General features: G+C 42.6%; 1 protein-coding gene across 1 annotated transcript; it reads left to right on the top strand.

Annotated features, from left to right (window-relative positions):
• Nucleotides 1-184: 184 nt before the first annotated feature.
• SF3B6 (splicing factor 3b subunit 6) lies at nucleotides 185-10,405 on the top strand. The gene is made up of 4 exons (XM_012453333.2): nucleotides 185-366; nucleotides 2,245-2,363; nucleotides 9,143-9,281; nucleotides 9,449-10,405. Exons 1-4 carry the CDS (start codon nucleotides 337-339, stop codon nucleotides 9,536-9,538), a joined length of 378 nt encoding a protein of 125 aa, XP_012308756.1. The 5' UTR covers nucleotides 185-336; the 3' UTR covers nucleotides 9,539-10,405.
• The last annotated feature ends 1,611 nt before the right edge of the window (nucleotides 10,406-12,016 follow it).

The following is a 12,016-nucleotide window of genomic DNA, read 5'->3' as shown; positions in this document are numbered from 1 at the left end:
GGCCCTCCCCTACCGGAACATCTCCCCTTTTGGAGGCTACGCCCCGCCCTTTACGCTACAGAACCCGGAAGTGTCTTGGACGCTCGCCTTTCCATCTTCCGGCCTTGCGTCTCGCTCAGGCTCGGTTTTACCCCGGAGTCTATTCGAAGGGGGATGCTACGTCAGCGCGTCTCGGCGTGAGACGGCGCTATTCCGGGGATGCTGTTAGAGCTTCCGGCGGATCCTGGATGTTGAAGTACTGCATCTAACGCGGTGAAACGCCCGAAGCCGAGCGAGCTCCGGAGGTGGCCGGAGGAATTTCAGTATTTGCTACGGTAACCTCATCAGCCCGCCAAGATGGCGATGCAAGCGGCCAAGAGGGCGAACGTGAGTATCGGGTGTTCTGTGGAGGGTGGAAGAACTTCGGGTTTGACTTTCTCAGCGGCGTGGATCGAAGCATTCTTGCCCCTCCTCCGTCCCCAGAGCGGAGAACCCCGGAATTCCTACCCTGTCAACGAAGACACTATCCTGGTCTCATCCTCAGAGATACGCTCCTTGAGCGACATTTCTGCATTCACCCCTTTTGAGAGTTCCTCAGTCTCTACCCTAGTGTCAGTGATAGTGTTACCCCTATGGTCTCTTTGCTTGACCTGCACCTAAGGACCTGGCGTTAGGATTATCTCCTTGGCTAAAAGTCGATAGCGCAGACGAGTCCTCGATAACTAACTAAATGGTTCACCAAAAACTAGGGCCTGGGATCATGGAACTTTTTGGATCCTTCATTAATATATGAATTGAAACAGTATTTTTTTATCACCTACTATCTTGCCATATGGGAAATAATTGATCAGTTATATTTATTGAACAGCTACTATGTGCCAGACTAGTCTTATGTATTGGGATATAGCAGTGAATAAAACAAGTCCTTCTGCTTACATTCTAGTGTTTGAGAGTGCAGTGTTACAGAGACTTAAAAAAAAAGAACTCAAAGAAAAGATTAGTCAACTATAAAACGCTTAGAGGTATAAGATGAAGTCAGGCCAGGCAATGTGGCTCATGCCTGTAATCACCGCACTTTAGGAGGCTAAGGTGGGAGGATTGCTTGAGCCGTGATTGTGCCTCTGCACAGCACTTCAGCCTGGACGACGGAGCAAGACCCCGAGTCAAAAAAAAAAGGAAAGAAAAGTTAGACAATTGACTACTGGCTATGTAAATGGAGACTTTTGGTGGCCTTGATGATAGGAATCATTTTAGTGGATAAAACTTGATTGCAGTGGGTTGAAAAGATGGTGGAAGTTGAGAAACTGGAAACAGCAAAGACATTCTGCTCATGAGTTCTCGTGTAAACAGGAAATAGGGAAATTGGATGATAGTTGACTTTTTTTTTTAGATGGACTCTCACTGTGTCGCCCAGGCTGGAGTGCAGTGGTGCAATCTTGGCTCTCTGCAACCTCTGTCTCCTGGATTCAAGCAATTCTCCTGCCTCAGCCTCCTCCTGAGTAGCTGGGATTACAGGTGCCCACCACCATGACCGACTAACTTTTTGTATTTTTAGTAGAGATGGGGTTTTCGAACTCCTGACCTCAAGTGATCCACCTGCCTTGGTCTCCCAAAATGCTAGGATTACAGGCATGAGCCACCATGCACGGCCAAATAGTTGACTTTTAAAAGATGTGTGATACAGGTATATTTTTATGCCAATGGGATCAGTCCAGCAGATTGATATGGAAGAAAGATAGGTTAAGTTGAGAAGTGAAGGTTTTGAGTAGATGAAGGTTGGCATAGTAATAGAGGGAAAGTAGGTAGATATAGATGAAAAGTATTTACCAATTGGCCATGTCTATTTTCTCTAAGAAACAAGAATCAAGATCATCTCTTGGGATGGATAGGGAAGAGGGTACAGGCCAACTCAGGTGTTAGCAGGATTGATAGCGGTAAAGCTTGAGGAGGCCTACAGGTACCTGCCACCATGCCTGGCTAGGTTTTAAAATTTTTTGTAGAGATGGGGGTCTCACTATGTTGTCCAGGCTAGTCTCAATCTCCTGGGCTCAAGTGATCCTCCCATTTTGGTCTCCCAAAGTGCTGGGATTATAGGCATGAGCCACTGCACCCAGCCTCTGTTGCTTTTTCAAAGATCTTGGCATTTTCAGAAACATCAAATTATACCTCTTATTCACAACTTTTTATTATTATGTATCATTAAGAATTTTTTTAAATGGTAGCACTTCTCCTAATTATAATAACAATACATATTTCTCATTTTAGATTCGACTTCCGCCTGAAGTAAATCGGATATTGTATATAAGAAATTTGCCATACAAAATCACAGCTGAAGAAATGTATGATATATTTGGGAAATATGGACCTATTCGTCAAATCAGAGTGTGAGTCTTACTGGGTCATTTAAAGAAAATGATAGCATAATCTGTAATCTCAGAATTATAGCTGACGGCGAGGCCACCCTGTGCGGTGTGTAGTGCAGCAACCCTTACCAAGAGCCTAGAGATTAACAGATTGAGATCAGAGAGATGAGATCTTTTTGAAGGGGGGAAAAAACCTACTGAGACCTTAATGATCCAGCTCAATGAGAGCCAAGAAGAGGATCTGAGTTTCAATGAATGCTTTGAGGAAACTGGTTGAGAAGGGAAAGAACTAACATTTATTGCATACCTACTATTTGTAAAGCCAGGTGTTACACTGTTTTTTGTATGCAGTAGCTCTGTAATTTTCTCAACAATCATCACTGTCTCTTTAACCCCAGAATCTGAATAAACTAAGTAAAGGAGTATAAAAGTAACAGAAAAAAAAAATGATATTTTCAACTACAGCTCTTCAATTGAAGATTTAAAAGTATAGGGGAAAACATCTAATTACAAGCTTTCGTGTTTTAATTTATTGGAGTTCATACCTGCAAGTGATATTTGCTGGATATCTACCGAATATCATTAACCATAATAAGTGCTTTTATTTGCATTAACGAAACTATAGCCCTGAGAGTAAAAGTACCTTTCTAGTCTCACAGTGCTTAGTGGTAAAATCTTCTGATTCTAAATTGAACCTCCACATTACGTAGTACCATCGCCTCTGACACCCTAACTTGTATGAAAGGGCTAGTGGCTTAAGAGTCCATCTGAAAGGAATTCTAAAGTTTTTATTTAAAAAAAATTATAGGGCCGGGCGCGGTGGCTCACGCCTGTAATCCCAGCACTTTGGGAGGCCGAGGCGGGTGGATCACGAGGTCAAGAGATCGAGACCATCCTGGTCAACGTGGTGAAACCCCGTCTCTACTAAAAATACAAAAAATTAGCTGGGCATGGTGGCGCATGCCTGTAATCCCAGCTACTCAGGAGGCTGAGGTAGGAGAATTGCCTGAACCCAGGAGGCGGAGGTTGCGGTGAGCCCAGATGGCGCCATTGCACTCCAGCCTGGGTAACAAGAGCGAAACTCCGTCTCAAAAAAAAAAAAAAAAAAAAAAAACAATTATAATTGACTGGGCACGGTGGCTCATGCCTGTAACCCCAGCACTTTGGGAGGCCGAGGTGGGCGGATCACCTGAGGTCAGGAGTTTGAGCCCAGCCTGACCAACACTGAGAAACCCTGTCTCTACAAAAAATACAGAAATAGCCAGGTGTGGTGGCGCTTGGCTGTGATCCCAGCTACTCGGGAGGCTGAGGCAGGAGTATCACTTGAACCCGGGAGGCGGAGGTTTCAGTCAGCTGAGAGCCAAGATTGTGCCATTGCACTCCAGCCTGGGCAACAGAGCAAGACTCTGTCTCAAAAAAAAAAAAAAAAAAATTATTATTTTACCACCATAATGACTACGTATAAAGTTTTTATTTCTAGTCGGAATTCTGTCTTGTATGACCTGAGGGCTCCTTCCAGGCTTTAGGACTGTGAGGTCTTGAGGGCCCTCCTTTTTAATGACACTGTCCTCCAGGGAGTAAACCAAGAGCTAGAAATGCATGATCATTGGTACTCAGATGGGGATGAAAGTGAAAGTGTCATAGACCAGCTGTCCTTTCTAGGAGGTCTCAGTCCTCTTTGGGCATCTGTTAAAATTTTGGACCCTCTCCGCAGAAGAACACACATGTTGCGTATATTTCAGGGGATACATGGACTCTAGGTTAAGCAACCCTGCTCTACATATGTTAAGAATGGTGTACAAGGCCAGGAGTTCAAGCCGGGCGTGGTGGCTCCTGCTTGTAATCCCAACAGGTTGGGAGGCTGAGGTGGGCAGATCACCAGAGGTCAGGAGTTCAAGACCAACCTGGCCAACATGGTGAAACCCCATCTCTACTAAAGAAACAAAAAACTAGCCGGGCATGGTGGCACATACATGTAATCCCAGCTACTTGGGAGGCTGAGGCAAGAGAATCACTTGAACCCAGGAGGCGGAGGTTGCAGTGAGCTGAGATCATGCCATTTCACTCCAGCCTGGGCAATGGGGTGAGACTCTGTCTCACACACTCAGGTCTGCACACACACACATACACACACACACACACAATCAGGAGTTCAAGACCTGATTTTGTCTCAAAATTAGGAGACAAGATTCTACTTCAGGCCCTGTTACTGGCCATGTGTGTGACTAGTAGCCTAGCTTTTTTGGTTTTCTTTTGTATGAGATAATTTGGGTGGTGGCCTTTTAGCTTTTAACGTTGAAGCAGCATGGATTGGTTGTAAGGCCTGGGTTTAAATACTAGCTTGCCTACTCTTATGAAACTGGGCAAAATATTTAACCTTATCTGGGCTTTAATTATCTACGAAATGCAGTCTTCCCAACCTACTTGTCTTAAAAGAATTTTAGTGCCTGGGTACGGTGGCTCACACCTGTAATCCCAACACTTTGGGAGGCTGAGGCAGGTGGATCACAAGGTCAGGAGATCGAGACCATCCTGGCCAACATGGTGAAACCCCATCTCTACTAAAAATACAAAAAAAAAAATTAGCTGGGCATGGTGGCAGGCACCTGTAATCCCAGCTGCTTGGGAGGCTGAGGCAGGAGAATCACTTGAACCTGGGAAGCGGAAGTTGCAGTGAGCCAAGCTCATGCCACTGCACTCCAGCCTGGGCAACAGAGCAAGACTCCATCTCAAAAAAAAAATATTTAGTTTGGATCAAATTAGGCAGTGTCTGTGAAGGTACTTTATCACAGAGTTTTCCTTCCTTGTGTTCATTAGCCACTCCTTCTCTGCTCCTGTAGCATTTCCAAGTGTCTCTCCCAGGTTAACATGCGGTTTTGCTGTTGTCTCTGTACTCATCTGTTGCCCCAAGCAGGCTGAGTTCCTCCAGGGCTGGTACCATATATTCTTTTTGTTTTTGTGTTGATAGCACCCAATGTATACTAAATGAGTAATATAGAAAATAGAATAGGCCAGATGCAGTGGCTCACACCTGTAATCCCAGCAATTTGGGAGGCTTAGACAGGCAGATCACCAGAGGTCAGGAGTTTGAGACCAGCCTGGCCAACATGATGAAATGCCATCTCTACCAAAAAATACAAAAAATAGCTGGGCGTGGTTGCACGTGCTTGTAATCCCAGTTACTTGGGAGGCTCAAGTGGGAGAATCACTTGAACCTGGGAGGCAGAGACTGCAGTGAGTGAGCCAAGATCGCGCCACTGCACTCCAGTCTGGGCAACAGAGTGAGACCCTGTTTCAAAAAAACAAAAAAAATAAAAATAGAAAAAGTGGTTATGATTGGTTTATAAAAGCATTATAAAGTTTATTGATAGCATTCAATTAAGGGATGCTTAATGAAGTTAGAGAATGTTTCAGAAAGCCAAAATGAAAGGACAAGGAATAAAGCAGGGGCATCTTGAGAAGAGTGCAGAGCAGCTCAGAAACTTTGTGCGTCTAGTCCTTGTATCTGGATTGGTTTTCACCAGCTTATCTCATGCCTGGCTCCTTCTCATTCTTCAGGTTTCAGCTTCAGTGTCACCTTTTCAGAGAGGTTTTCCCTGACCACCCTAGCTGAAGTAGCTCCCTGTTTCCCACTAATCTGTTACAGCTTTCTACTTCCTTTATGAAACTTTTTTTTTTTTGAGACAGAGTTTCACTTTTGTCATCTAGGCTAGAGTGCAATGGCACAATCTCGGCTCACTGCAACCTCCTCTTCCAGGTTCAAGTGATACTCCAGCCTCAGCCTCCTGAGTATCTGGGATTACAGGCGTCCACCACCACACCCAGCTAATTTTTGTGTTTTTACTAGAGATGGGGTTTCACCATGTTCGCCAGGCTGGTCTTCAACTCCTAACCTCAGGTGATCCTCCCGCCTCAGCTTCCCAAAGTGCTGGGATTACAGGCATGAGCCACTGTGCTGGGCTGAAACATTTCTTAAGATTTATAATTATTTCATATTTATTAAGTGTCTCTCTCCTGCCTGAATATCAGCTTGGAGGAAGGGATGATTCTTGTCTTTTTCACTATTGTATTTCTAGTGCCTGTCACAGAAAGAACACAGTATAAACACAGAATTTTAAGGTACAGGAGCTTAGGTCTAAATTATAGATTGAGAAACAGCTGTTTTTCTGTTCCACAACTATGGTCATCCTTTATTGTATACCTGGCACCTGGCACTAGGGTGACCAACCTTCCCAGTTTGTCCAGTACTGAGAGATTTTCTGGGAGACTGGACTTTCAATACTAAAACCTGTATGGTCCCAGTCAAACCAGGATGATTTGGTTTGACCCTGCCTGGCATGTGGCAGACACTTGGTACTTTGTACTTTTTAAAACTCTTTCATACTTGTTACCTCTTTTGATTATTAGACCCACATGGAAGGTAGGGCACATGATAGAGCCTGATGGCACTGGACATGTGAGGCAGCTGAAGCTCAGAGAGGCTAAGTTACATGATCAGATGTTATTCCTACTCAAAGCTTTTAATGCCAATCAAGAAAGTAATATTATGGCCAGGCGCAGTGGCTCACAACTATAATCCCAGCACTTTGGGAGGCTGAGGAAAGTGGATCACTTGAGGCCAGGAGTTGGAGACCTGCCTGGCCAACATGGCGAAACCCCATCTCTGCCAAAAATACAAAAATTAGCCAGGCATGGTGGCACACACTTGCATGAGAATTGCGTGACACTGTCTCAAAAAAATAAGAAAATAATGTTAGCTCGGTGCTCTGTACATGGTAGGCACAAATACATGCTTTTAAAAGTTCAAATTGGCCAGGCACAGTGGCTCATGCTTGTAATCCCAGCATGTTGGGAAGCTGAGGCAGGCAGATCATGAGGTCAGGAGTTTGAGACCAGCCTGGCCAACATGGTGAAACCCTGTCTCTACTAAAGATAAAACAAATTAGCCAGGCATGGCGGCGGGTGCCTGTAATCCCAGCTACTCAGGAGGCCGAGGCAGGAGAATCACTTGAACCCGAGAGGTGGAGGTTGCAGTGAGCCAAGATAGCGTCATTGTACTCCAGCCTGGGCCACAGAGCAAGACTCCATCTCAAAAAAAAAAAAAAAAAAAAAAATATATATATATATATATATATATATATGTTCAGATTATAATACAGCTCTCAAGATGTGAGGCTGATAATTAAGACTGGGACACTTGAGATGGAGAGTCGTTAAAGTGGGGTTAGTGTCTATCCCTATGCTAGTTCCTAGGAAGATGTAAGAGGAAGAAAGAGAGTTGCTTTGTTTTGTTTTGAGCTTCCTGGAGAAAGTGTGTGTGAGAGAATTGATAGGAGAAAGTAGATCTCCACCTTTCAAAGGCATATTAGCGTCTGCCTTATGTGCGGCACCATAGGAGTAAATGAAGTAGGCATAAGACCACCTTTGCTCTTAAGGAACTGAAAATCTTGTTAAGTTTTTAAAAGTCACAAGTCTGAAAGTTGTTAAGACTTCCCAGAGCCTAAAGAACATTCTAAAACCCGTGATCAGGCCCATGTAACCTGACAAAGTGAGTGTATTCATTGACACTGGCACTCTCCAATCACCCCCAGCACCCTGTACCTTTTCAATTTTATAGGAAGCAGAAGCTTGAGCAGGGCCCGGACTGTAGTCTTGCCCTAGATCAAGTCTAGGCATGTGCCTCCACTTCCCATGGCTCCACTGCTTTTATTCAACCCTATGTAGGGACTGTGGCAGATGGAAAGTCAGCCCACAATCTTACACCTCATTCCACAGTTGCACTGGGTGGTCAGAACACAGATGGAGGCAAGGGGGCCATCTTGTCATCCAGAGCATGAACTGAGTGGGAACTCTACCCATTGTCCCCACTGACAATCACATGGCCATCTGCTGCCTGCAATTTAGCGTTCTGTTGCTCCTCACACTTCTCTACCTTTCTCAGAGGAAGCTGGTGAAGTGAAGGAAGGAAGTGGCCAGGAATACCTACACTAACAGCAGCCCCATATCTATGAGTAAGGTCTAGTTTCCACTTCCAGTCACCTTCCAGCATTCTGCCCTTGCTCACAGATAACCCTATCTATAAGCACACTTCCACTCCCATCTTTGCAGAAGCCTAAACCTTCTCCCCAGCCACACAGCTGTATCATGCATTAGAGTTTGAGTTGTATTAAAAATGAATGTAGACCAGGTTTGGTGACTCATGCCTGTAATCTCAACACCTTGGGAGGCTGAGGCAGCTCGATCACTTGAGGTCGGGAATTCGAGACCAACCCGGGGAACATGGCAAAACCCTATCTCTACTAAAAATACAAAAATTAGCTGGGCACGGTGGCACATGCCTGTAGTCCCAGCTACTTAGGAGGCACGAGAATCACTTGAACTTGAGAGGCAGAGGTTGCAATGAGCTGGGATCGTGCCACTGCACTCCAGCCTAGGCGAGAGTGAGATTCTGTCTCAAAAAAAAAAGCAATGTAGAGCCAGATAGGGTGGCGAGAAGCTGAGTTCTGTGTAGTAACTGTGTTCCTGGTATTCCTGATATAACAGTAAGCTTGACCTATAGATGTTTTACTTAAGATAAAAACAAAAAACAAAATTACCTAATTCAAGAAATTAGAGGATTATCTAGTTTATCTATCCATGTTTATTTCCTCTGATGGCTTCCGGTTGATTTCAAAATACTTAAAAACATATTTCAGTTTACTGTCTTTAAAAGACAGTTACCAGTTTAAAAGACAGTTCTGTTATTCAACTCAATGTTCAGGTAAACATATATCTTAATTAAGTTTGATTTAACTCTCCAGGGGGAACACACCTGAAACTAGAGGAACAGCTTATGTGGTCTATGAGGACATCTTTGATGCCAAGAATGCATGTGATCACCTATCGGGATTCAATGTTTGTAACAGATACCTTGTGGTTTTGTACTATAATGCCAACAGGGTAAGTATAGCTAAGTTCTCACTGTGTGGTGATCTCATTTGAAAATTAGTGTAGAACTGTACTGTGATGATATATGTCTACTGTGACTATTTTTTGGCTAATGCTATTGGTGAAATTCATTTGGCTGTAGATCGGTAATTCAACTTTGGTGCTTACCACATTTCTAGGCATTTCAGAAGATGGACACAAAGAAGAAGGAGGAACAGTTGAAGCTTCTCAAGGAGAAGTATGGCATCAATACAGATCCACCAAAGTAAATGTTTTCTACATTTTCATTTTGGACTGAAACCCATGAATGACAATTACTACCTTTTCCTTTTTTTTCCTTTTTAATTCATACTAAATACTGTGATTTCTTATTTGAGGTTCAAAATGACCTTGAAACTTTGATACACATCAGAATACATGATATTAATAAACTTGTTGCTTTTTGTAAAACACGTCTGTCTTTTCTCCTGAACTTTCCCTCCCTGTTTGATACCAGGAAAAAAACAGTTGAAGCTTATCAGGAATTGTAGGTGATCCCAGGGATTCTGAGCTTCTTGAGAACAGGACCTCTTTATATTCTTAATGCCTCCAGGGTCCAGTGCAGTGCTTGGCCATCAAAGGAATTTGCTGTTTATTGAATGTCTATTAATAATGGAATCTTTATAACAACTCAGTGAAGATGATAGGTATTTGCATTTTGCAGTCGAGGAAACCAAAGCTCCTGATGTTGGGTGAATGAATAAAATGCTAACCTACAAAGCTGGTGTAATAGCAACTGGTTATTAACCAAGCCTTTACATTTGAATAATGCTTGCTTTATAGTTAACAAAACACCTTTGTCAGTATGGGTACCCTTGTTTTAGAACAGAGGTCTATTCTAGAAATGGTCATTTAGATGATAGTACACTGTTAGAAACTTAGATTTGCCTCTCTAAATTTTTGTTAAAATTATTATGGGTATCTAATGGTTGTCACATTGGTAGAAGTTTGAGAGCAAGCTGCTTGGGTAGTGGTGTTGGTTGTTATATGTCTAAGATTGCATTTATGTAGCCTTTTCCTTTAGTTATTAAGCATCTGTATGTATTTTGGACTTTAGTTCATAAAATCTTTGCCATAAATAAAATACTTAATGCTCATTCTTATTATCATGAGTTCTCATGACATGGAGATAGTATGGTTATTACCCCATTCATCATCGTGGCAGCTTGGGAGAATATAGTCATAATTTTCTTTTTATCACTTAGGCATGGACCAAATGGAAAAATACAGACTAATTGTTTTGTGTGTAATTGGAACCTAAAATCAGTTTGAAGGGTACATACACTGAATCAATTCAATGGACAAAGAGCATCAGTTCTGCTTTTAATTATATCTTGAGTGTTTTTTGAAAGCCCTGTAAGAGTAAAAGAGTCATTTCTAAGGTTGGCAGATAAGAAAGGAGCCACAGCTGTAATTTTCTTTTGAATGCTTTTATGCATGTACTTTTAGTTTTTGTAATGCATGGTGTGCCTTTAGGTAATGTAAAAAGAATTTTCTAAAAGACTTGCTTATAAGAGAAAAACTGAAATTAGAATTGAAAACTTAGAGTGTGATTTGTCTAAGTGGCAGGCTAGCTTGCCTCTGGTGTAATTGTTTTAATAACGAGGAAAAATTCCTTCTATTAGTTATCATGACCTGTTCATCATTTGGATTAATATATCTGTTAGCTGAATTTCATGATCTAAAGTTAAGACTTTTAAAACTTCCCTCTAATTGTTCGGAAATTCTATGTCCTAGAACTTGCACTCAGTGTACAAACACTGAGTCCCCCTTTGCACACAGTACTGCACCAAGATGCTGAGAATATTATGATCAATCCTCTGCATAAGGCATCCAAAGCTCAATTTTTCAAACTGCTTTTAAGAGTGCAACAGATGACTGTGTGTTTATATGTGCACACGTGTGCCAGAGCTGCTTTACTTTCATCTAGGTTAAACTTTTGAGTGTCTAAGAAAAAATTAGTATGAATAGAGAATTCAGTGACTGAAAGTTTGAAAACAACTGATGTGACCTTGATCTTATTATTGCTCCTCTGTTCAACAACTTTAGTGGCTCTAACAGGACAATGTCCAAACTCATTAGTATCCTGCATCATAATTTTCTGCACCATCTTTTAATAGCTCCAGTAAAAAGGTTCATTTCCCAGATTACCTGCAGAGCCTAGCTGTCCTCTCCAGGTGCTAGTCAGTATGTATTTGCACTTTGGGGGAGCTCTTTTAGTGGGTGTCTCCTTTGACCCACCTCAGCTATAAATAGACCGAGATCTTTTATATGCCCCATAGTGGGCACCTGAAATAGTCCTTGATGCCATCTTTAGTTATTTGTGTCACAGCAGAAAATATGCATGTCTTTTATACAGGCTGACTTCTAAGAAATTATAGGCATTGGGTCATCAACGAAAGCCAGGAACCAAGACATTCTAAAGGAAACACCCTCTGGCTGGTCTAGTACCACAATAGAGGTGAGCACAGGGACTTTGGGTGACTAAAATGCAAAGCGGTTCCTTTCCCTCATCATTCTCCATCCTAAAGCACTGCCTCTTTATTAACTCCTCCACCCTCAGCAAAAGAATATAGCCAGGATTTCTTGGAGACAAAAAAGGTAGATCATTTAGCCAAGATGACATGGCCCCATAGCATATGTATGACACATGTGACATGTATTAGTGGGTTTATGAAGAACACTAACAGTACCTGTTAGCCCCTCCC

This window comes from Aotus nancymaae, unplaced genomic scaffold (assembly GCF_030222135.1).
Source record: "Aotus nancymaae isolate 86718 unplaced genomic scaffold, 86718_ANA_hifiasm-v0.15.2.pri h1tg000057l, whole genome shotgun sequence".
NCBI lineage: Eukaryota > Metazoa > Chordata > Mammalia > Primates > Aotidae > Aotus > Aotus nancymaae.
This window is presented reverse-complemented; position numbering and strand designations above follow the sequence as displayed.